At 43.3% G+C, this 26,667-nt stretch overlaps 1 protein-coding gene across 1 annotated transcript; it reads right to left on the bottom strand.

Annotated features, from left to right (window-relative positions):
- Positions 1 to 14,748: 14,748 nt before the first annotated feature.
- Positions 14,749 to 15,327, bottom strand: Msgn1 (mesogenin 1). Its single transcript, XM_070024982.1, has one exon. It carries the CDS (start codon positions 15,325 to 15,327, stop codon positions 14,749 to 14,751), a length of 579 nt encoding a protein of 192 aa, XP_069881083.1.
- Positions 15,328 to 26,667: the final 11,340 nt, after the last annotated feature.

The following is a 26,667-nucleotide window of genomic DNA, read 5'->3' as shown; positions in this document are numbered from 1 at the left end:
GTTGGGACTCTAATAAGTGATTCTCAGAGAAAACAAACATTGAGACCATCACAAGCTGTACACCCTACGGTCCTGTGATTTGCCATCAGGGATATGTGGTTTCCCCAAGGTTCCAAGAAAGCTCAGCTTGGACATGGTGTACAGGCCTACACACCAGGCACTGGAACACACCATTAGCCAGAGGCCTTGCCTGCATGGTGGTCGTTGAAACTAGGGAGGAAAAACTTAGGAAGTCAGATCTCTGACGTGCTAAGGACCATGGCCTGAGCAGGCCCTGGGAGCCCACGAAGGAGCTAGCTCACAAATGAGTGTCAGCCGGAGCAGCAGCAACCTCAGCAGAGAGAGAATTATCCATGCACACATTGGTTCACACCAGCCTGCAAGCGTGTGCTCCTGCCTAGCTCTTCCCAATTCTACACTCAATGGCACCACCAGAATAGCTTCAAGCCAGCCACAGTGGGACATCTATCCCACAAAAATCTGGAAACACTACAAAAAGAGCATGTTTTTTTTTCAGAGAGCTGATTGTTAACCTTTTACTGGCATTCCACCACCCATTGCCCCCACCTTGGCTTGTGCATACGGCTGGAATGAAGGCTGGACTAGGAAGGAGAGGAAGGAAAAGAGAAGGGACCACACGCAGCCCACCCCCTCTCCAAGCCGTTTGTGTGCAGACACAGCTTCAGATGGCTGAGGAGAGCAGTTATGAACCACATATGAGGTTGATGTTATAAACAATACTGTTGGGTTGATTTGGGGGGTGGGTCCCCATCGTGAGGCCTGAACTCTGGGCCTGGGCACTGTCCCTCAGGTCTTCAGCTCAAGGCTAGCGCTCTACCACTTGAGCCACAGCACCACTTCTGGCTTTTTTCTTTTTGCTTATGTGGTACTGAGGAATCGAACCCAGGGCTTCAGGCATGCAAGGCAAGCGCTCTACCACTGAACCACCTTTCCAGCCCTTGTTGGGTTGATTCTAATAAATAAAGAAACCATGGAATCATCCTAGATGCCCCTCAGTGGGTGAATGGATCAAGAGAACATAGTATATATACACAATAAAATTTGACTCATCTATCAGGAAGAACGATATTGTGGCATTTGTAAAGAAATGGAAAGACTTGGGGAAAATATGTTATTTGAAGTAAGTCATGCGCAAAGAGACAAAGAATCCATGTTTTCCCTTACATGTGGAAGCTAGATTTAGCTTATGACTTCCTAAGTAAATATGTTGAGTAGGATGCAAGTGTTCATACAGATAGAGTAACTGAAATACAGTACATTTAAGGAAGATCACAAATAGAGTAATTTCTTTGAAAACCCCAACCAAAGTTCAGCAAAATAAAACAACAGGAAGCAGGTATTCAGAAGAGATGGGATTGAGTCAAGGGGTGAGGAGCTGACCAAGGAAGAGGAGAAGAAGGGGAAATGTAGACAAGAATCCAATGTATATCCTGAAAAATGAAGAAGCGTGAGGGAAGAAGTGGGAGGAGAGCGGGTGAGGATGTGGAAAGGGGTAACATTCATCAAGTTACATTGTATTCATAAACTGCTTCGTTAAATGGCAACTCCTTAGTACAACTACTTAAAGATAATAATAAAAAACAATTATAAGTAATTAAAAGAAAAGAAACCAAAACCTATTCGAAGTCTGCCCATGATATAGGAAGGGAAAATCAGTTGTGTCCCAGATGAAGACAGTGACTGTATGGAATACATATTCTTTGTTATATCTAGTAAACAGAGGCATCAGGAAACACGGCTGTCTTCTCGCCGGCAGGGAGCTGAGCCATAGAGATCTTCCAAAGGCACATGCGTCCTTCTCCCCCTATAACTGAGGCCTCGTCCTTGCCTAGCTCCTAGGCTACTGTATGTTCTTAGATTAATGAATTCCTTGCCTCCTAGGGCCTCCTATTCATCAGTGGAAAGGTGAGCAGAGGCGAGGAGGCTTCTCAGGCCAGCATGTACAACTTCCTCTGGAGACCTGTCCACGTGGTCTCTGCAGGCCACCGAGCTGTCACCATGGAGGCCTAGAGTCACTACCTCCAAGTAGTGCACAGCCAAGAGAGGAGAAGACAAGCAAAGTGAGCCAGCAGGCCTCGGTGCGAGAATCTTCAGCTGATCCCTCATGCTGAGCATCCGGAGCAGCAATGTAAGGTTTTTGAGTTCAAGCCCTGGAACTGGCTTGTGGGGATCTGTAACTTCCTTGCATTGTGTTCTCCGCAGGGGTGGGGATTTGAAGAGAGCTTCACCAGAAACATTCAATCATGGATCAACATAATCATAATGGGAACCACCTGAGACAGAGGGTTGTAAACTGCTGTGGAAGTTTAAGAGTTGTTGAGCAAGTCCAAAGAAGAACGCAGCTTCCTAACACTTGAGTTACCTGGCTGTACATAGTATTAGTTATGATATACAAGTTCCTCAGTTACTTGGAACCCAGCCACACCCACTCCTGTGTGTGATTCCCGTCTCTTTCGGGCAAGTGGGATGTTTGCCACAAGACTATATGGCCCACTACCTAGCTTGGCAGAAAGTCTGCCTACCAATGACATGCCTTCTTCTGTAATCTGTAATTCCTCTTCTTCTCTAATTAATGAAAACATTGATCCCACAAACTCAAGACAGGTGTCAGCAGTTTTCCTACAAATGTCTTTAGACCCTGGGAGGGTAAAACAAAGCCAGCCATAAGAAAAATGAAGCAGCTAAGCACCAGTGTTCCACGCTTGAAATCCTAGAGACTCAGGAGACTGAGACCTAAAAGCTCACCAAGCCAGCCTGGGCAGCCTGGCCAGAAAAGTCTGTGAGATTCTATCTTCTATTAACCAGCAAAATGCTGGACTGGGGGCATGGCTCAAGTGCTAAAGCACCAACTGTGAGCAAGAAAGCCAAGCAGCAGCCTCAGGGCCTGAATTCAAACCCCATACTGACACAAAAGAGAAAGGGCAGCTGGGCTTTGCACAGTCTTCATGCTTACTGCTCCATACCTGTTCCTCACGGCAGCTCTGCCTGCCTGACCCTCAGCGCTGCCTTGTGCACTCAATGGGAGAACACGCACCAGTGCTGCATGGGAATATCAATCACTCTCAACTCAAGAATCAACCAGACAGGATCCCCCTCCCCATTCGCCAGTTTCAGCCACGTCCTTCCCCAACCTTTTGGCTAGTTTCAATAAAAATGAAATTTCAGGGCTGGGAAGGTGGCTCAGTGGTAGAACACTTGCCTTGCAAGCATGAGGCCCTGGGTTCTATTCCTCAGCAGCACATAAGCAGAAAATAAAAAGCCGGAAGTGGCGCTGTGGCTCAAGTGGTAGAGTGCTAGCCTTGAGCTGAAGAGCTGAGGGACAGCGCCCAGGCCCAGAGTTCAGGCCCCACGACCGGACCCAAAAAAAAAATTAAAAATGAAATTTCATCTTGCCATCAGCCATATGACTGGTGACAGCTTTCCCTTCCCTTGTTGTAGACTGGTTTTGAAGCAGAAAGGACCTGAATCTGGAGACAAATATAGTATGGCCCTTCCTTGTGGGTAAACAGAGAAAGAATGATGTGCTTTCTCTCTGTTACCTCTCCTTTGGGACCAAGACCTCTGGTTTACTGGGGCACAGAGGCAGGAGAGAGGGAAAAAATCAACAAGCATTTGTGGTGAGCGTGTGTGGTTGTTATTTGGGGTGTCTTTGTTCCTGGTGTCTCCTGTTAGGGATCACTCTTCTCTGGTGACCACCAATTAGTCAGCAATACTCTAGGATGACAGGGAGGAAGGAAGGCCAAAGGCTCCCTGCTGTGGCCAACTCTACACACAGAGAACCTGCCCTGCACTAGGGCTGATAGGAGAACTTCTACTCCAGATTCTCAGCTCTTCCTGTCCCATTTCCCTCATCTGGTTACTATTTGGACCCCTCACTTGACACATGCATTCATGGGGTCAAAATTACATGTTGAAGGGTCTTCTGTGGTATCCAGAAAGCCATATATATAAGATATACAAATATATTATATATGGTATATATTAATTGTATAATTAATATATAATATATACAATATATGATATATAATATGGCTAACATGTAACATAATATATACTAATATATAATCTATAATATAAATTATTAATGTTATATGATATTGTATATAAATATAATATATATTGGTATATATTCTCCATGTCATCAGACTTCCTTGCCTCCAACCCCTCTGATTCCCTCCTCAGACTTGTTGTTCCTTGTTCAGGCCCACTCAGGAACAGGTCACTACTTGGCAGGTGTCTATTCAAGGAACCAGATGTTAGACTCACCTTCACCCCATCTCCTATATGATGCGCTGGTTCTGCATGGGCACCTTCTGTTGGCAGTATCATTTTCTCTTTCTTCCTCATTGGTCACAATCTATATGGGGCAAAGGAATAGCCTCACCATACCCAAGAAAGTAAGCCAGAGTCTGGTGGGAAACCATGTTAACAGCAGATTGTGGGCTTCCTGAGGACTCCACTGTGAATGATGCCAGTTAAGGTGATTCAGGGGGGACTTGGGGTAGGTTTTAATTTCCCGAGGCCTTTGTCAGACTCTAGTCACTAAGTACTCCTTGGCAGAAATGGTTCAGCAGTTACTGAGCTCATCTACGCTTCATTTGAGGGGGACAGGCTCCCTCGTGTGGCCAGAACAAAAATTGAATTAGAATTCTACACGAGAAAAAACCCTGTCATGTTTATTTCCTTTTTCTGGGGATCTTTGCATGAGAATGTCATTATGCAGACAATTTAATATTGCCACTCGGGCATTTCCAACATAAAAATAATTTTTCCCAAATACAATGAAGCTATTTCTGAAATTTTAAAATATAATCCCTTAACACTCATTAGTTCTTTCTGTTTGTCTCTCTGTCTCTGTCTCTCTCTCTCTCTCATACACACTCACACACACACACACACACACATTTTTGGTAAACTCTTCCTGATTTTCCTGTTTCTTCCAAGCAGGAGGTTTAGGGTGGAAAGAAGCCAAGAGTTCCTTGTCTGTCCCTGTTAGTTTGTGCCTTGAATGTACAGGTGTTGTTGTTTTTATGAAAACCCATGGCACAGGAACTGCATACCTTACAAGTGAAGAAACTCCATTCTAAAGAAGTCTAAAGAATTTGATCAAAGTCACCCAACTAATGATGTCAAGATCAGAGATCAGCACATTCCATGATGACCTCCAAAGACTTGTGATCTCTGATATACTAGACATTCCAAGCCACAGCTCCCCTCCTCCCCCATCCCCCAACCTCGCCCCAGCCCCTGAAAATACTACTGCTGCTTGAACTAAGGGTCTCAAACTTGCACTTACCTTTTTCATTATACTGTCTGACCTATATCTTCATTGCTTACTTTATGCTAGTTGATTAGTCTGCCTGGGCTGGCTTTGAACCATGATCCTCAGATCTCAGCCTTTTGAGTAGCTAGGATTACAGGTGTGAGCACTAGCATCCAGATCAAAGTTACTTTCAATCAATGAATTCATTTAACCAGTGTGGCACTGTCTCTCCCTCAGTTACCCAATTGTATGCCACTGCATGTTGCCTGTAAGGAGTCACTCCTGGCTTGACGTTCTCCTGTACCCCAGTAAATACTCACAGCTGCCTAGAGATGGCCCAGAGCCCTTGTATTCTTAGAGTTCTCCCTTAACATGATTAACAACAGGTGCTAAGGTGAAAACAAAGTTTCAAAGGGAAATCCTCCCACATCCCTTAGTGCCCACTAACTCTTACTCTAGTGAGACCTTCACAGGCCTTTGCCGTTGTTGTTGTTGTTGTTGTTTTATAGGAGGGTTGTGGTTCAGTGACCTTGGCCTTTGTAAGAAGATTCCTTTATCAAAAGAACAAAAACAAAACCTCAGAAGTTAGCATAGCGTTCAGATTCCATCTTGCAATCTTGCTCGTGTTACTAATAAGAACATAGAAAGCCTGGAGAGGATGGGGGCCTCCTGAGCACTCCAGGGGTTCGTGACCGCACACCTCCACAGTGCTCCCCACAGACAGAGAAGAGCACAATGTGTGGTCCACTGCTGGCTGCGGCCAAAGACCGGGCCTAACGCTGCTCCTGTCTTTGGTGTCAGATCCCCTCCCATCACGGCTGGGAGGAAGGGACCTGGCTTTTCCTCCTGGCCCTCAGCAGGGCTCACCTGCTCCAGGTCAGGCCAGGGAAGTGCACACAGGAGCAGCGCCAGGCGCTCGTCTGCAATTTCCGCAACTTCCTGAAGGGGGCGCGCCAGGCCGCGGGAGCGGAGAATGGGCTGCAGCTGCCTCTGCACCTCTGAGCTCCCGGTGTGATGTCTGTCTGCTGATGTCTGTCCTCAAGTGGACCTGGCAGGGACTCTGAGAGAAGGGGAAATTGTATCTGTCTCAGGGTCCTGTGAGCCCAACTCTGGCTCAGCAGGAGGCGCAAAGATAGTGCTCCCGAATGACAAGAAGTCCTCAGGTTTATTAGATCAGCCTCTGATCAAGATGCAGTGTTCTCATAAATTGAAACCCCTTTATGTAACTAGATAGATAGACAGACAGACAGACAGACAGATTAAAAATAGGAAATCATTTGTTCCTTTCTGGTGCTTAAAACACACCATGAACAAAACAAAGTTCTAGCCTTTCCTTGGCACCATTTGCTCCTTTTAACTAGAGGCCTTTATGATGGAGCCCCCTCCCCTCTCTGTCCCTCTGGCCCCCAGGGGTGCTCTTTGGTTCCTCCAACCTCATTAACAGGGTTAAAAGCAGGCCCTGGAGACCCTTGATGCTCACCAAGTAGGAAAGGCTCAAAGGGCCTCTTTGGCAAGAGCTCATGAAGAAGAGCATTTTTACCAGGTTGAAGTAAATTGCTGTTATATCCATGCTTAAACTTCTGGGATCTTTGGAAAGGTTTTCCCTCAAATGAAAAAACCAAAACAACAACAACAAAGCAAAATACAAGAGAAATTTTCCCCTGCTTTGCATGATTTCTAAAAGGGAGAGTAGATCTCTCTGTCTCTCTCTGTTTCTCTCTCTGTTTCTCTCTCTGTCTCTCTCTGTGTCTCTGTGTCTCTGTCTCTGTCTCTGTCTCTGTCTCTGTCTCTCTCTCTCTCTCTCTCTCTCTCTCTCACACACACACACACACACACACACACACCATTTTCAAATTTGGATTAGCCCCAGGGCATGAAGTTCTGGGACACTCACTTTAGCCCATAACTGTCATATCCTAAAACACAAACATGGTTAGGAGGTGGGCATCTTTAATCTCAATTTGAAGATGAAAAAATAAAGTTAAATGGGAGGGGACTCAAGAAAATTTTCTGGGGCTCATGCCTAGGAGGAGGTTCCTTAGGACAGAGCTTGCTTATCAGCTGCATGAGCATTTGCAAATGATAAATCTTTGTGTGTGTGCTCAGGTCCTGGGATCTATCCCTTAGCTTTTGTGTTCAAGGCTAGCATTCTACTACTTGACCACTTGAACCATAGTTCAAAAGCCATAGTGATTTGAAGATAAGAGTTCTATGGACTTCCCTGCCCAAGCTGATTTTGAGCTGTGATCCTCAGATCTCAGCCCCCTGAGTACCATTGGCTTTTCCAACCATTGCAAACCTGCCCATGGTTTTTCACCCTACTAGTTTTCTTAGCTTCTCATTCACTCTACTTTCCAGAACCCCCAGGACTGCTCTGCTTACTGCTCCCTTTCTTCTCCTCCAGCCTCAGCTCTCTTTGGAAACTCTAAATACCTCTTCTTATCGTCTAGTTCCTCAAGGACTGTCCCTCCATCAAGAAGTTTCTATGAGACTGTCAACAGGCACAGTTCATTGATCAGTCACAGATTCAAATAAGCATCCAGAGGGCAGGAAGTTTGTGTCTCAGCATCCAAAACATACGACTCATACATTTGTGTTCATTGAACAAATTTGCCATTTACACATAGCTTCTTAGAGGTAAGGTGTATAGAGGTGTTTGCTAATTCTGACCCTCATCTTGGCATTCCAGCCTGTTGTAATCTATACCCCAACCCTCTCTTCTGCACACTCTCTCTCTCTTTCCCTCCCTCCCTCCCTCCCTCCCTCCCTCCCTCCCTTCCCCCCTCCCTCCCTCCTTCCCAGAACACCATGTTGCCCACTGCTTCCTGGATTTGCACCATGTCCTTGTTCTTTCCTTTGAAATACTCCGCTCCTGATCAAGATTCTACCCTATCCTTCTACTTTCAGGCTCAGTTCCAGTTTATTCACAAAATGAGGTATTGTATTGAACAGAAAAGCTTTCCTCATCTGTTTTAGTCTGTTTCTGCTATAGCAAAACAGCCTAGACTGGATCACTTTAACATAACAGAAATTGAGTTCTCACATTTATAGACATTAGAGCTAGAGGTCAGGTTAAATTTTTCATCAGTAATCTCTGTTCAACCTCACAAGCAATAAGGTTTAAGTAAGAATTAAACAGGATTATATGCATAAAAATGCATTGTAATTGCTAAGCAACAGAAGCCCCCTCTGATAAAGAGCTATAACATTCAATATTGGAGGAGAGGGTAAAGTGTATCACATTTTTTGTGCCAGTACTGGGATTTTTTACCCAGGTTGACACTCTACCTCTTGAACCACAGCTCCACTTCCAAGTTTTTGCTAGTTAATTGCAGATAAGAGTCTCATGTACTTTCCCTGGGCTGGCTTTGAACTGCGATCCTCAGATCTCAGCCTCCTGAGTAGCTAGGATTACAGGTGTGAACCACTGGTGCTCAGGTTGGTGTCCCAGTTGACTATATCCTCACTCAAAACACCAAAGAAGTTGGTTGGATGCCAGATGCAAAGCTTTTTCAAATGAGAGCAAAGGCTTGTGGGAAAGACTTTCCTACAGAGACATTTCTTTTTTTTTTTTTTTTTTGGTCAGTCATGGGGCTTGAACTCTAGACTTGGGCGCTGTCTCTGAGCTCCTCAGCTCAAGGCTAGTGCTGTACCAGTTGAGCCACAGTGCTACTTCCGGCCTTTTCTGTTTATGTAGTGCTGAGGAATCGAACCCAGGGCCTCATGCATGCAAGGCAAGCACTCTACCACTGTCCAGGCCCCTACAGAAACATTTCTAGATGGTTTTATTCACTGCTGCATTTTGGCCACAGAGACTCCCTTAGTATTGATGAAGTTATGAGTAAACCAGACCTGGGTGGAGGAATTCTTGGTTTCACACAGATTCTGTGACCATGGGCACAGTTCCTTGGCCTCTTGATACCTATCTCTAGGTAATAGCTAAAGAAAAAAGAAACAATACAGAGCCCTTGATCGTGAGGCTGACACTTGCGATGGTGACTCTGCAGTGTTCCTGAGCTGGGAGTAATCCAAGGCAATGATTTCTAAACTACACCTCTCCAGGTCCCCGGCCTCCAGCCCTGCCAAGTCTCCGCAGATAATGAAGAGAAACAGAAGTTACTAGAGTTCGTGTGGAGAAGAACGTAAAAGACAAAAGCCAACAGCTTCCAAACCTGAGACAATAATTCCCCTATTCCCTTGCCTTCCCAGCAGTCAGCCTGCTTTCTTCTCCCTCCGAGTTCAAGGTGCTTTCTGGAACCAAAATAGCAAGATCAAGTCCTTCCTGGCAGCAGTGAATGGTACTGCTCCAGCCCCAGAATGCCATTGGTAAGGCAGAAGCCTTCTCAGGTTCCTGAGAAGAGGAGCCAGCTGGGGCTCTGGCTCCTTGCAAGCTATCCTAAGCTAAGTCCACAGGCCAGCATCCAGGCTTAGGCTGGGGCATGGATCGCTCTCCAGAAGCCTGGAGTACGTGTGCGAAGCCAAGGCCTTGGTCTCAGCTAGACATGTATGTAATACACTAAGCCCTTGAAACAGGATCTGAGAAGCTAGGTGTGCTTATGAGTACATCTTCCTTGATGGCTTTGGTTATTGTTGCTCTTGTTTTGCTAGGACCAGGGATGGGATCCAGCAAACCCATTCTCTATTGCAAAACATCCCCAGCCCTTGCTATTGTTTCTTGGGGGAAGGGCAGTCCTGGGACATGAACTTAGGCTCTAGGCGCTGTCCCTGAGCTTTTGTCTTCAAGGCTACTTCTCTACTACTTGAACCACAGTTCTGCTTCTGGCTTTGGTTGTTGTTTGCGGTGGTGGTTTAAACTCAGGGCCTGGCACTGTCCTTGAACTCTTTTGCTTAAGGCTAGTGCCCTACCACTTTGAGCCACAGCTCCACTTCCTATTTTCAGGGTGTTAATTGGAGCTAAGGGTCTCACAGGCTTTCCTGCCCAGAATGGGTTTGAACCACTATCCAAAGATCTTAGCCTCCTAAGTAGCTAGGCCTACAAGCGTGAGCTACCAGCATCTGGCTTTGCTGCGTTTTTTGTTTCTTTTGCTTTGCTTTTTATCATTTGTTTTTAAATGTTAATGCAAGGGTAATTCTGTCAACTTGTAAAATTTCAAGATATAGTCCCCAATCACACACACACACACACACACACACACACACACACACACACACACACACACACACACACACACACACACACACACACACACACACACACACACACACACACACACACACACACACACACACACACACACACACACACACACACACCCTGATTTGGCCTCTTGCCTGATGAGCTCATGTGGCAGAAACTACCAGCAGAACAAAGAAACCTCAACCTGGTGTGAATTGTAGAACAATTTATTGAACACAAACAAACAGAAGTCAGATTTCCTCTGCAGATTAAGAAACACTCTAGGTGCCAGCAAAGGGGAATTTCTGAGGAAGCATTCAAGACAGAGGCAGAAGTTCAAAGGGAAACCATTTAGAGCAAATACTGAATAGCTCCTTCTGACATGCCTTCGTTGGTGAAAGAAATGAGGGCCCCAAAGGGAGGGAGAGAGAGGGAGGGAGGGGGAGAGAGAGAGACAGAGAGAAAGAGGGAGGGATGGAGGGAGAGAGAGAGAGAGACAGAGACAGAGAGAGACAGAGAGAGAGAGAGGTGGTCCAAAGCCTGGGAGTGAGCGAGCTAAGAAGGCTCTCCCCTGGCCAAGTCCAGTGTACATGGTGTCCTTCAAGCAAGCTGGGAATAACAGTGGCTCTATACAGGCAGAAAGCCTGAACTCGCTCCCTCACGAGAGCTGAAGCCAAGAGCTAAGGAATTCCTGTGTGCCACTAGCTAGCATGTGGCTAGGCGGCTGTCCTAACCTCAGCTACTGCAGCCTCAAAATAGGAATGACAATGCCCCACTCCTTTAGGGTGTTATGAGGCTTATATGAACTAATGAAAGAGGAAATATTGACCAAGACAACACATGTAAATGCAATCCTTTCTCTGTCTAAGCACCAGAAATAACTTGTTCCAAGTCCTGAGCTTTACTTGGGCCAAATGCTTTCAACCACTCTCTAGAGGGATCTTGGACAAATTCCAGGGAAGCAGCTTGTGCAAGCAGTCTGAGGACACAGATGGGACTGGGGCCAGCGGCCTCCTCCCAGAAAGCTGTCACCTTTGTGGTGATGCTGATACCTCCTCTCCAGTGGGCCCCCAGAAATGCTGAGGACAGTTCCAGCTAATGATGGCATCCGTAGCTTTGAGAGATTAGGAGCCTTGTAACTCATCTCAGTACTTAGTCCCAGGACAAATACAATGTTCCAAATGGTTGAACCATTCTCAATAATTGAACATGAAGATCCAAAGACTAGAGTATTTGGTCCCCATGTGCTTATTAAAACAGAACAAAACAAACAAAACTTCCCCATTGATGTCAAACTTTTTAGAATATATGATGATCCTTTCTGCTCCTTTACTAACAGCTAAAACACAACACACACCTGCATAGGTGCCTGCATACACACAAATACATGTACACACATACATACAAATATACTACCACACAGACACCTATACATGCCCCGGTAAGCGTTTATTGGAGAAAATCTTATTCTCCAACGTGCGCATGTGCATACACACATGCATACACATGTGCGCACGTGCACACACACACACATACAGAGAAGCAGATGAGAAGCTAATGAAAGTAAGTGGGTAAGTATAATTATTTTCACAACTGTATCCACTCCTACCTAGCTTACTCTGATGACAGTTATAAAAATAGCAATCAGAAATAAGATTAAATTCTATAGAGAAAACAAAATTTCAGATGTATCAAAGACCCATATATGAATTTTTAAAACTTTAAAAATTTTGAAAAAATCAGGAGAACAATGAAACCATTTTGGTACCAGGAAAAACTAATAAGAGGAAATCCACATGTCATCAAACAAACAAACAAAAAAAATGTGTCCACATAAAATTGAAAAACTTCAGTGTAAATTAAATTAATTAAAATTAAAAATTTAAATCAGAAGACATCATTATAAAGGATATAACAAAATGATTGATTGTAAGGAATTATTTATTTTTTAGAGTATCTTAATTTTAATTTTAATTTTATCCCAATGGAGTTTGGATAGGTATTAAATTACAGGTAGATATAATTGTTTTCCTTGAAAACTTGATCATGTCTCTATCTTCTTTTTCCAATGTTACTAAGTCCAATGCTATCATTTTCATTATAAAGAAACTTCTTCTGTTGGGATTGTAAGGAGTATTTCAACACTCATGTACAAAGAAATCGCCAAAATTCCAAGAAGATAATCTAATAGAAAAATCTCAAAGAACATAAACTGCCATGAACCAAGATTAATAATAGTCACATAAAATACAGAAGATATTCCATCTCAACTGATAAAAAATTAAAATTAACACAATGACACAACTGTTTTTATTTGTTACAAGTTCTTACAATTGCCAGCATCCTGTGGCAAAGCAGGGCAAACAGCTTCTGCCATATGATATTAGTGAGCCTGTAAGTAACTACAAACCTTTATAAAATGATCTAACAGTATTTGTCAAAAATTAAAAATGTGCATCTAGTCTGATCCCCTTTCTAATTACCTTTTCTAGGACAATTAAAATACCAGTGAATAAAGCTAGCTGTCTGTGATTTTTTTTAATTTTTATTTTCTTGTAAAAATTGCAGTACAGAGAGATTACAGTTAAATCAGTAAGATAATGAGTACATTACTTGTCGAGCATTATTTATGATCTTTCTATAGCATTTTGCTAATTAAAAATTCTGAATGACTTAAATTTCATTCAAAAGGTACTCCACAAAGAACTTAGTCAGAATCTGTGTGATGAAATGTTGAAAGCTCTTTCAACTATACTTCCCACACGATAACTCTTCATCAATAAAAATCAAGCTAACAGTGGTCCCCACATCACAAGTTTAGCTGTGTAACTCAGAAGAAATTTTACGACAGATTGATGAACAATGAAAATAATTTTCAGAATTAAATGCATATATACATTTAAGCATATATATACATGGATATATACATGTTCACATTTATTTCTGTTTTGTATCAGCAAAGAAAAAATAAGGAAAGGTTACACGTGAAATTGTAAATGCAATTTCTCTTTATCATGTATATCACAGAAAAGAAGAAAAAATTTAAGTAGAAAAAAATGGTAGGAAATATGAACAGATGATTGTCTAGAAGCAAATGCTAGTGGTTAATTGCAGGGAGAAAAAGGCAATCTTAGACAAGCCTAAAGTTTCTGAAAACTTTCTTAACTTAAAAGCCATTTCAGTTTCCTGTGCAGTCAAATTAGCCAGACAAATACTGGAAGACAGGCCCTGTGAAGCTGGCCTGTGTTTGTGCCTTGGGTAGGTGGGTGGAGAGGGGCATGTGGGGGTGGGGATAGGGTGGCATCTATGGTAGAGAGGAGCATGTGGAATAGAAGAAAGACTGTGGGGTGAGGAGAGGCATCCAGAGTAGAGAGAAGCAACTGGATACGAGGGCAGGAATTTGTAACTGAAGAATAAAAGCTTTTGGGATGGTCCAAAACCAACTTGAGTTCTAATCCTTGCCTTTTCACTCTGCATCCATGGAGTTCAAATGGTCTTTGTAGGTTTCTTTTCAGCCATTTCCTTCATTTGGTAAATGAGTAAGTGAAGGAATAAATGACGTCTCATTCACACCAGGCCTAGGACAGGGAGCTCTGGTGTCTCAACCCTACTTCAGACCATCCTCTAGCACTCTGATTTTTCTCCTTCCTCCTGCATGTACATTGCCTTCCTTGCCCTGCCTCAGACAGGAGATTCAGATCACTGGATCTTCACTGTCTTAACTTAGATGTCTGCTGTGACTTCTACCTGGCATGTCACTAATCTCTTCTGCATTGAGGTGATTTTAATTCCATTCAAAGGCATGATTTCAGCCTCTCTGTGTCTCTCTCTTTCTCTCTGAGTCTCTCTCTCTCCCTCCCTCCCCACTCCATGTCTCTCTCATGCATTAAAACAGGACTTCTAGGACCCCTTGCTTGGCACAGAGCTTTTGGAATAAGAATCCAGGATAGTATATTAGGTTAGTTAGCAACAGAAAGTTTCCAATACACACACCAAAAAAATGGCAGAAGATTAATTATAACAATTTTACATTAATTGAAAAAGGTGCATTTAAAATGCATTGATCTTTTAAAATACCTTGAACCGACACAGAGAGCAAAGTAGTCTGTCTCTTTGCAAAGGATGAGTCTCTGGAGAGCTGTGGGCAAAGAGCAGAGGCCAGTTTCTGCTGGACTAGTAGTCAGGCGGCTCCAGCAGCCAGATGGGATCCCTTTTCTCAGAGCCCAAGATTACCACCCTAAGTGGACATGAATAATTCTATGCTGCTGTCTGGTGAGACAGTGTTTCCAGCTCCTCTATTCCTGCCCAGCTCCTCGGGCAATGGAGTTCACATACTCTGGGGTCTGGAGTCTCTACTGCTGTTGAGGAGTTCTGTCAGTTCCCCAATGTACTTGATGGTGTACTTGAGCGTCTGGATCTTGGTGAGTGGCTGGCCTCTCTGGCTGTAGACAGGTGGCAGGTAGTTCCGGAGAGTGTGCAAGGCATCTGCCAAGGTCCGCATCCTGAGCTTCTCTCTCTCGCTGGCCTTCCGTCTCCGCTGGACAGACATCTTGACTTTGGTGCCTTTTTGAGCCTTGGGGCCATCCGTACCCTGCAAGTAGGCAGGCTGGAAGGCCAGCATATTGTAGTCCACTTCTAAGCCACCGGCCCCGTGGCTGCTGCAGCCATCACTGCCCCTACTGCTGGTCCCATCGTGTTTACAGGGCAGCCCAGCCCCAACTGGACAGGGGGAAGCAGAATAAGACTCCAGTGATGGAACTGGAGAAAGGCTCTGGGCTGGGGAGGCCTGGCTCAGCTCGAAGGGCCTTGTCCTGCTTTTCCAGTCCCAGCAGGACAGCAGGCCAGGGCTGCTGGAGGAATCCAGGCCATCCTCCAGGCTGAGGAAGGTCTCCTGCAGGTTGTCCATGCCCTCCCGAGAGACACAGCTGTGGAAGAAACAACTGCCTGGCAAGTTGAGAAAGAAGAGTTCTGTCTCCAGCCAGGGAAGAGCTCTCTTTTATGATGGTGGGGGAGAACTGATGAAGTGGCAAAGAGGGCCGGGTGGAGAGAGTTCAAAAGAAAAACCCAGGACCAAGATGGAAAATGAACTCTTCAGGTGTGACTTTCTCCTCATTGATAATTAGCATCTTCCAGCTAAAATGTCTTTACACAGAAAGGCCTCCAAGAGAAGAAAAAAGGAATTATCTTGTTGTAACTAAACCAATTAAGGCTCCATAACTAGACTTAGCATTGTGCTGTGGAACTCATTAATGAGGGAGGCAAAGAAAACAAACCTGGGCATGAACAAGGAGGGTCTGGCCCAGGGGCCCGGTGAAGAGACCGGAGAGGCCTTCCCTCCCGGTCTCCTCCTCGCAGCCTTCTTGGATATATCAGAACAGAAGAAGTGCATTGTTGGAGAAATAGCACAGTATGAAGACATTGCTATATACCCTGAACATTGATTCACTCTTAGGTCAAATACAAATCCAAAGAGCTCCTATTTCCTGGGGCCGCTGGAAGGCTAGGGCAAACAGAAGGCTAAAGATGGGTATCAGTTTCCTTCTTTCCATCCACTTGGGTAAATTTTCCCAGATTTTTAAGAGCATGGACATGGCCCCCACAGTGTGCCTATACACAGAATGACAAAGACCAGTCATTCTAGAAAGCCCAGAGCCTCCCTGAGAAAAGAATATTCCTCCAGAAGCTGAGAGCCCTGGCTTTCACTGAGCACATTTGTGTTCCTCATAGTAAACAGATGCCAGGAAACCCCTTAAAGCCAGGACTCTTACAAGTATACCTGGCACTTAATCTTCTGAAGGACCTTTTTAAAATCCAGTTGCCTAGTCACACCCTGTTTTTGAAATGTATAGAGGAAGTGTGAAATTAACAAGAGAGCTTGTTTTCCCCCACCCCAGTTCCAAATGCCACTGAATGTGTTAAGTTGGATGGTCCTGTGAGCTCCTTCCATTGCCTATAATGCCTCTGTGGACCCTATATTTTGGGGGGAACAGGGGGGAGGGTCTGTGTTTCTCCATTTGTCCCACGAACGTGACTTTGTCCCCATACAACTAATTCTACAAATTAATATTAACATTGGAGTCCCAGGGAGCTACATTTTAGAGTAAAACATGAAGATGTCCTTTACCATAGTTATTTAAGTCTCTTTGCAATTACTGCAAAGAAACATTCAGGATCTAGTTAGGACGTTTATGGTATTTTTTAATTAGCAAGACTCAGGGAAGAAAAATGTTAAGCGAATAATCTATAGAAGAATGCTTTTAGTTTTACCATTTACTGAAGGGCACCAAGCAGGATGCGGAGGAGTTGTAATACAAACAAAACATAATTTATGTAGTAAACAGTGTTTCCTTCTCCTTTTTCTTTGCCTTCAAGTCTTGTTGGGAAGCCTAAAATATGCTGAAACTGCTCAAGGAGCATAACATATAAAGTAATTAATCTGTTGTTTATTCTTCTTTGTGTATGGGTAGGGGGTGGGAGGGACTAGGGCTCTAAATTCAGGTCTGCACACTGTGTCTTGGCTTTTTCACACAAGGTTAGCCTTCTACTACTTTTTCTTTCTTTTTCTCTTTTCCTTTCATTTTCTTTCTCTTTCTTCCTTTCTTTTTTCTCTTCTTTTTCTTTTCTCCGTTCTCTTTCTTTGACTTTTTCTTTCCTTTCTCCTCTTTTTCTCTTTCTTTCATTTTCTTTCCCTCTCTCCCTTCCTCCCTTTTTTCTTCCTTCCTATCATTCTGTCTTTCTTTCTTTTTCTTTTTCTTTCCCAGTATTGGAGAGTCAATTCAGAATCTCTCTTCTGGATTTTTCTGAGTAGTTTATTGGAGATCAGGGTCTCATGGACTTTTCTGCCTGAGCTGGCTTTGAACTGCCATCCTCAGATCTCAGACTCCCGAGGAGCTAGGATTACATGCGTGAGCCTCCAGCACCCAGCGACTTTTTCCTTTTTTAATGGAGAAAATTCATCAGATATGAAGAAAGTGGGCCAAAGGATCATCTCTTTCAGCTCTAAAATGTATGAAAGTGTCACTATGTTGTAAACATACTTGATTTAAAAAATACTATACTGGTAGCCAAGCTCATAATCTTAACTACTTGGGTGGCAGAGATCAGGAGATAGCGGTTTGAGACTAGCGTGAGCATAAAAGTTCAAGAGACTACCTTACTAGATGGTTGGACATGGTAGCCCATACATGTTGTCTCAACAATGGCTGGGCTCAGTGGTATATACCTGTCTTTCCAGCAGTATGAAGAGGCCCAAGTAGAAGGATCATAGTACAGGCTGGTCTGGGCATTAAAAACACGAGTCCCAACCAGGCACCAGTGGCTCACGTCTACTCGAGGCTGAAATTTGAGGATTTGACGCCTGCCTGGGCAGGAAAGTCCCATGAGACTCTTACCTCCAACGAACCACTCAAAAACCAGAAGTGGTGCTGTGGCATAAGTGGTAGAGTGCCAGTTTTGAGCACAAAGAGGCTCAGAGACCGCACCCAGGGCTTGAGTCAAGCCTCCCAACTGACAAAAAAAAAAAAAAAATGGCCCTATCTCAAAAATAAGCAAGACAAAAGGGAGCTGAAGGCATGCTCAATGGTAAAGTGCCTGCCTTAGCAATAATGAGGTTCTGAATTGAATCTCCAATACTAGGAAAGAAAAAGCAAAAGAAAGAAAGAATGAAAGACAGGAAGGAAGAAAGGAGGGGGGAGAGAGGGAGAGAAAGAAAATGAAAGAGAAAAAAAGAGAGGAGAAAGGAAAGGAAAGAAAAAGAAAGTGGAAGAACGAGAACAGAGAGAAAGAAAAAGAAGAGAAAAAAGAAAAAGAAAGGAACAAAGAGAAAAAGAGAAGAGAAAGAAGAAAGAAAAGTAGGAGAAAAAGCAAAGCAACTTATCGCAGCAGGAAGGGATTCAGAAATCATTGAGCCAGTCATTTCATTTGCATTATAAAGATCCTCAATGCCACACCAAAAGGCAGGGATAGAAGTGGGTAGAGAAGATCCCAAACTCCTTAACTTCAGATCTGCTTTTCTGCTTCTTTTGAACCTGTATGTGCTACACTCTCATATCAAGCAACTACATATTTTCAACCTTGCTTTGTTATTGGGACAAGTACTTTATTTCAATGTTCATTGCTCTCAGCTAAAATCTATAAGCAATGATCACTATGATTTTTTATTTTCTTGTAAAGATGCTGTACAGAGGGGTTACAGTTACATCAGTAAGGTAATAAGTACAGTTTTTGTGGAGCATTTTTACCCCCTCCTTTGTTTTTCTCCCACTATCTCTTCCCTCCCCCAACTTCCCCACTACCCCTACCCCAAGCTGTAAAGTTCATTTCCAACATACTGTCTTGTGGGTATCATTGTTGCAATGGGTCATCCTGTGTCCTTGTTTCAGCAGTTTGTTATTCCCCTTCCCCTCCCCAAATTAGATAAATGTATATACAAGATGCAAGGTACCAAAATCAAGTACAGTGACAACAGGGATATACCATAGGAAGAAGATCATACAAAAGAAACAACAAAAATCACAGTACATTAAAAACAACAACCACAAAGAAAAACCTCTTGTGTCCATATCTTGGGGTTCATTTCATTTAGCATTATCTTATATGGTCATATGTACATAGCTTTCGAGCTTTTCTGCTCATCTGATAAGATTCTCCTAGACAATGGTCACTATGATTGTAACAGGCAGTTTCAATATTTGCAACATTTACAAGACTAAGTAGTTTCAGCAAGGAAATTAGCCACTCTGAACCTGGTGATATTGCTAGGTAAAGCAGCATGGAAAAGTGTTATGTGAGAGATGTATTTGTTCTAGGTTATTTGTCTCCTCCCCAGAAACTCTCAAATAGGTGATAAGGTCACAAAAATATGGAGTACAAATATCAAACTTCAAATCCTACTTCCTCTCTTTCTGTCTCGGCCCTCAGAATTGCACCCTTCTTCAAAGACCAACATTTTGTCTGCACTTCTGGTTTTCTGCTCAAATAGATACAGAGTTCTATCTGGGACTGTTTGGTGAACAGAAAGCAAATTAAAAAGATTTTTGCCTTCAGGAATGGATCATCTTCTTAGCTCCTTCCTTGTATCACCACGATAAGACCTAGAAAAATACCTGTTATACCTTCAAAGAATTTCTACTATAATTAGGGAAGATAAGCCATAAGTACATGCATTATTATCACTACCAACGCTTTCTGATGATAAGAAATTGGAGCACCAAGGTTTAACATAACTCTCCCATCTATCTCATACCTGAAGTCTGGTCTCCCCAGACTAGATTCAGAGACATTGACTGGAGTTGGGGGCCATTAACCATGAGCCCTGCTACCTCCTGAAGACAGAAAGGCCACCCTGCACAGCTCCTGAAGCTGAAACTAGAACCGGAACTCAGAAAATACTGGGCAGTATTCACACGGCAGGCCTAGGTGGGGCATCTGAGATCAGTCAGTGCACTGAGAACTATTGGGACTAAAAATTATATAATAGCCTCCTCCTAAACCACTGGGTTTTATTAGTTTGTGCTGGTCCTTGCACTTGTTCTGGGGTTTGAACTCAAGGCCTGGGTACTATCCCTGAATGTTTTTTGTTTGTGCCAGTCCTGGGGCTTGAACTCAAGGCCTGAGTGTTGTCCCTGAATTTTTTTTTTTGCTCAAGGCTAGAGCTCTACTGCCTGAGCAACAGCTCCACTGGTGGCTTTTTGGTGGTTAATTGGAAATAAAAGTCTTGTGGACTTTTCTGCCCAGGCTGGTTTTGAACTGTGATCCTCAGTCTCCTTAATAGCTAGGATTACAGGCATAAGCTACTATAGCCTCATTTTCTAAGGTTTTAGAAACTCACAATCAACCATGTTTCGAAAATATTAGATGAAAATACCAGAAATAAACATAATTGTACACCATGATGAAATCTCACACTATGGTGTTGTTAGTTAGTAGCTATCCCATATATCAGATTGCCTATTGAGGTATTGTGGCTTACACTGAAGTTACTCATGTAGTAACCTAATGTTATATCACAGTGCCTTGGTCATTTACCTCCTAGTTTCCCCTCAGAACATGGCATTGTAGAATTTCAAGAAGGGTAATATACAGTAATACAGTAAGATGTTCTGAGAGAAAACATAAGCTGGGCACCGGGGGCTCACGCCTGTAATCCTAGCTACTCAGAAGGCTGAGATCTGAGGATCACGGTTCAAAGCCAGCCGGGGCAGGAAAGTCCGTGAGACTCTTATCTCCAAAAAAAAAAAAAAAAACACTCAAAAACTGGAAGTGGCACTGTGGCTCAAGGGGTAGAACGCTTGCCTTGAGCTGAAGAGCATAGGGACAGCGCCAAGCCCAGAGTTCAAGCCGCACGACCAACCAAAAAAAAAAAAAAGAAAGAGAAAACATATTCACAGTTATTAAAGTATATTATTAGCTTATTATTTTGCTTACATTACTGTTGTTAATATCTTACTGGGGCCTAATTTGTATATTAAATTTTATCATACCTATAGATAGAGAAAATAACATAGAGAGTATATATACACACATATGTACATATATACCTCGTACATACATATATACAGCCATGTATGTATCTAATTATGCATCTATGCATGTAAGTATATATTTGTATGTATGTATGTATCTATCTATCATATCTTTGTATCTATGTATCCATGGTTTGGTGCCATCTAAGGTTTTAAGCCTCCACTGGGTATTAGAATAAATCCACTGATGAACAGGGAGACTGTTAGAGCACGTTTATATTTTGTTTGTATTCCTAAAGTAGATGGTTGGATAAGACAGGCACTCATATCAATATTTTCTGCACTGGATAATATGGGGCCTAGTTCTTGTAGTCCTAAGGTATGTGTGTGTGTGTGTGTGTGTGTGTGTGTGTGCGTGTGTGTGTGTGTGTGCGTGTGTGTGTGTGTGTGTGTGTGTGTGTGTGTGTGTGTGTGTGTGTGTACCCTTCCTTGCTCATATTTCTTATTATCCCATTGAGGGAAATAATAATTATAATTATAAATTATTTCTAGTGCTAAGGGCTTTATACAGTTTACTCCATTAACTTCTTATAAAATGTTATTTTTATTCCTATTTAAATTAGGGAAAACATGTGAAGTTGAAGAGAAGCTGAAGAGTTGCCCCAAGTGATCAGTTGAAGAAGTGGTGGAGCATGGTTTGGACTCAGGCTGGCTTGAACCCACCAGGGGCTCCAGACGGCAGGAGGCATGAGGTCCAGAGGGAGGAGAGAGGTGGGCGAGAAGCACTGATGTAAGCACTGGAGTGTAATGTCTGTGTCTCCCACCACCCTAATATTTTCCCTGGCCTTGGGGCACACAATAATCTGTCTCAAGCAGAAGATAGGAGTGATAGGCATTTTTCGATAAATGAAAATTTTAGAAAGCATATCGTGTGTGTGTGTGTGTGTGTGTGTGTGTGTGTGTGTGTGTGTGTGTGTGTGTGTGTGTGTGTGTGTGTGTGTGTGTGTGTGTACTGGTCATGGGACTAGACTTCGCACTCCTGCTTGGCTTTTTCACTCATGGCTGACCGGCATTCTATCACTTGAACCATACTTCCACTTGCAGCTTTTTGTGGGATAATGAGCGATAAGGGTCTCATAAGCTTTTCTGCTCAGGCTGGCTTCAAACCACAGTCCTCAGATCTCAAACTCCTGTGTAGCTGGGATTACAGGCCCAGCAGGAAAATCTTATTCTTTTTTAAATTGAACACATTTACATGTTCATATGCACAACAGTAACAACACTTTTGATATCTTGCCTGCTAAGAACTAAAAACAATTGATATAATCATGTGACCTTTGATCTATAGGTAGGTTTTGTCTTCATCTCACAAGGGAGGAAGCAAAGCTCAAATGGTAAAAGAGTCCTACAAGGTTGCTCTGTGGGTCTCACAGCCACAACAGCAGACACACCCAGAGCCATTGGTAGTAAAGCTACCAGTTTTGTTCTCACTTCCTTGCTGGAGACATCTACATCCCGGACTTGGTGTGCCCTGATTGCGATTGCTATTCTGGAGATGGGAGTTTCTACCCTGAGCACTGAATGTTCTACCCAACCACTGGCCAGATCATATCTGGCTTTTGGCCAGCAGTGTTTTTGTTTTTTAACACCTAGCGAACAGATGTGTGTGTGTGTGTGTGTGTGTGTGTGTGTGTGTGTGTGTGTGTGTGTGTGTGTGTGTAATAAACAAGTAAGTGCAATGCATTATCTCCCTTGTGTCCTTGAGCTAGGAAAGTGAAATTAGGGCAGAGATGTGCACGGGCACTGGCCTAGAGCCTGGATGTGGTCAAGCTTCCGGAAGACTGAGCTGAGCCAGTGTGAGGTCTGTGAAGCTTGACTCGCAAGTCATTCACTTATACTTACTACAAGTGAAGGAAATAATAAAGTGTTTGGCTCTTCCTGCTTGAGTTTACTGGTCATTGTAAAGCCCAATACCTTGGAGGGCAATGTGAATAGAGGCTTTCCACAGGCAATCAGGACGAAGTCTCAGAAGAGGAGAGAAATAGTTAGATTTGCTTCAAAGGAAATGTGAGATGTAGAAAAGACATACTCTAAACTGTCACCATCCTTCCACAGTGAAAGAAAACTTCTGTGGACTTCTGTAGAAGCTTTCCTGATTGGAAGTTAAGCTCACTCCCTCCCAAGTCCTGAGGATGACATCCACCTCCCTCCTGGAAGACCAAGAGGCTTCCTTTCTCCTCAAGCATGCCGACAGTCCGAGCTCCACAGCGTATCTCCTTAGTTCACTCCAGAGTCAAGTGCTGCGTGTACTCTTTGCACAGTGAATATAGGCAAAAACCAAAGCCGAGTGACTTTGTAAAACAAAACAAAACAAGTCCATTCCCAGGTAGCCAGGCCCATGAAGGATCCCTGGTACCTAAATAAAAACCTCTGTCACTTTGGAAAATATCATTAAGTACATTCATTTGGGACAAAAAAGAAACAAACCCAGTTACCCTATGGGCACAAAATGGGCACAAAAAGGGCTAAGCAGAAAAAGGAGCTCAGCAGAGATAGGAAGACAAGGTGTGTGGGTGGGTGTGGTGGAGAAACATCGCAGCAGAGGAAGGACTCATAAAGAGAGGAAGCAGAAGCTAATTTTCCCCAGAGAGCAGGAAAGCAGGATGTTTTGGTTATTTTTTATTGCAAGTTGAATGCGGTTTGGTTCGAAACTTTCCGAATGTTAACAAGTAGCCTCAAATCGTGGAGTTCTTTCCACCCGCCGGTCACAGACAGCAGCTTCTAGCGCTCCACCAATGCTTCCTCAGCAACTGGCTACCAAGATTTAACAGAAACTTACGTGTTACATTTACACCTAGTCCTCCTTTCAAGTCAGATTCTTTATTACCACTGGCATTTTGGGGTGGCATTTTAATACCCATGTCAAAAAGTTGAAAGCAATTTACAGGGATGTTGTTCTCAAGGAGCCCCTTTTCTGTTTTTTACCAGCCGGAAGAATTTTTAAAAAAAGTGCAGAACCAATCACTTCTTCATTTTTCTCCAATAGTGCCCAAACACCTGTCATTAGAGTTAATACCAACAATGTTTTGTGAAGGATATAGGCTTGATAAAGAACTTTTTTGCATGATGCCTGGTCTCTGTGCCCATGTTCAATTCAGATTTCTATATTACCAAGTAAACCAACACTTACCAAAAAAATACAAGGCAAAGAACATATTTGAAGACATATTTCTCAAGCCATTGAGATGATGTATTTAAATATGATAGACAAAAGCAAACTACTATGATGAACTTACACAGGTAAGAAGAATACTGCTTTCCCATTGGGGAAATACACAAGGCCATGAAGAAACAGCTCGCAGAAGAAATACAAGGAACTAAGGAACATGGAAGAAAATGTCTCCCTTACTAGCAATCAAAGACATGTAAATAGATACAAGGCCAGACATTTTCACCTCCCACATGAGCAGTTGGCAAGAGGGTGAGGAAGAGATTCTTCCCAACATGCTACTTGTGGGAGACTCCACTGGCTCAATTTTGAAAGACATTTTACAGTCCCTAAAATGCATGTTGGACTTGAAAGTACTTTTTATACCAGGACTTGATTTTACTGAACTAAGCAAACTGGCAGCCGATTACTTATGAACAAGAATACTCTCCATCATTATGATAGTAAAATATTCGAATCAGATATCTACCAAAAAAGGGAGGGTCTACAACAGTTTTGTTCTCTTCACATGATAGAACATTATATAGTTGACAAAATGAATCATAGTTATAAAGAACATTTGTTCCAGGAGATATGATAAATAGAACATAAGAAGAGTATTTAAAGAATTGTTTCCTCCAAAGAACAACAACACGCAGGAACTGAGAGGAAGCTTTTCTTATTTCTTGTTGAGGAATAATGGGTTGATCTGGGGCGTAACTCTGGAGCCAGCCTTTCCAGGCTGAAATGTCGACAACTCCATGCACTATACTATCCAAAGCAGGAAACTTCATCTCTTTATATCTCACTTTTTCTATTTGTAATATGTGGATAATTACAGTTTCTATGTCATAAGGCCATGTGAAAATTGATACAGATAAGGACATTTCCTATTAATGAGTCTCAGAAAAAAGGATAATAATCACTCAACTGTTAAGAAATGCTACTATTGGGGCTGGGAAGGTGGCTCAGTGGTAGAGTGCTTGCCTTGCATGCATGAGGCCCTGGGTTCGATTCCTCAGCACCACATAAGCAAAAAAGAAAAAAAGCTGGAAGTGGCACTGTGGCTCAAGTGGTAGAGCGCTAGCCTTGAGCTGAAGAGCTGAGGGCCAGCACCCAGGCCCAGAGTTCAGGCCCCACGACCGGACCCAAAAAAAAAGAAGAAGAAGAAGAAGAAATGCTACTATTACTTCATTTATCAGTATTTTCTAACTTAAAAATATATTACTTTAAAAGTTAGGTTACCAATGACTTGACAAAACCTTCCTGAGTAAGTGTACATATAAATGAAAAATTCTTAGCCAGACATAATGGCTCATGTCTGTACATCTCTGCTCAGAAGGAAGAGATGATCGGGATTGCTATTTAAGGCCGGTACCAGGGAAAACTCGTGTGACCCTGTCTCAACAAACAAGCTAGATAGTGGTGGTGCACAAGTGTAATTCCCCATTACTCAGGAGGCATAGCTGGGGAGGATCATGATCTAATGCTGGCCCTGGACAAAAAGATGAGAACTTCTCTGAAAAACAGCTAAAGCAAAAATATACTGGAGGTATGGCTCAGGTGGTAGAGGACCTCTGAGTTCAGATCTCAGTATGAACAGAAAGGAGGAGAGAATAGGAGAAGAGGAGAGGAGAGGAGAGGAGAGGAGAGGAGAGGAGAGGGGAGGGGAGGGGAGGGGAGAGGAGAATGAGGGGAGGTGGAGGGGCAGAGGAGAAGAGGAGAGAAAGCCAGGCACCTATGGCTCACGCCTGTCATCCTAGCTACTCAGGAGGCTGAGATCTGAGGATCAAGGTTCAAAGCCAGCCCAGGCAGGAAAGGCTGTGAGACTCTTATCTCCAATTTTAAACCACTCAGAAAAGCAGAAGTCGCGCTGTGGCTCAAGTGGTAGAGTGCTTAGCCTTGAGCTGAAGAGCTGAGGGAGAGTGCCCAGGCCCAGAGTTCAAGCCCCACAATGGACAAAAAAAAAAAAAAAAGAAGAAGAGAAGAGAAGATTTACCTCTTTGACTTACCATATTATTGAAACTTTCTTTGTCATTTAAGATTGCACACAGTTGGGGCTTTGCTGCTTTCCAAAACTATGTGTCCCTCCCTCTCCCGCATCCCTAGACCCATTCTCTCCCTGTTTTCAGAATGGCTCTGCATTCTTTTTCTAGCCTTCATTTGGATTGTGTCCTTAACCCAGAATACACACACTCTCTCCCTCTCCCTCTCCCTCATCCCCCCCCCCCCCACGTCTGTGTCCGATCTCTTGGCTTCTACTTCTCCATCTAAGCTAGGATATCATGCCCAGACTCCCTTTCTGCCTCCTTCAGCCCTCAACAAACAAGTATTTGGACCAGCTAGCTCAGAACTTTGCTGTAGTACCCTATATTTTTTCAGTAATTTTCTTTCCATTGGTTGTACTTGAGAAGGAGTACCTTCATAATTGTAAATACAAAAGCACTGCCTTATAGCTGACCATATAAGAGATTTTCATGTGCATCACATCTTTGGCAAGTCATTACAACTTCACAGGGTGTGTAATGTCTCTATTGAGTGAAGAAAACCAAGGTCAGAGAGGTTTTACATGCTT

Source organism: Dipodomys merriami, unplaced genomic scaffold (assembly GCF_024711535.1).
Source record: "Dipodomys merriami isolate MVZ:Mamm:240054 unplaced genomic scaffold, mDipMer1.0.p SCAF_17, whole genome shotgun sequence".
Lineage (NCBI taxonomy): Eukaryota > Metazoa > Chordata > Mammalia > Rodentia > Heteromyidae > Dipodomys > Dipodomys merriami.
This window is presented reverse-complemented; position numbering and strand designations above follow the sequence as displayed.

Excerpts from the sequence above, each read along its gene's own strand:
- Msgn1 (XM_070024982.1), bottom strand. The coding sequence starts at position 15,327 with ATGGACAACCTGCAGGAGACCTTCCTCAGCCTGGAGGATGGCCTGGAT.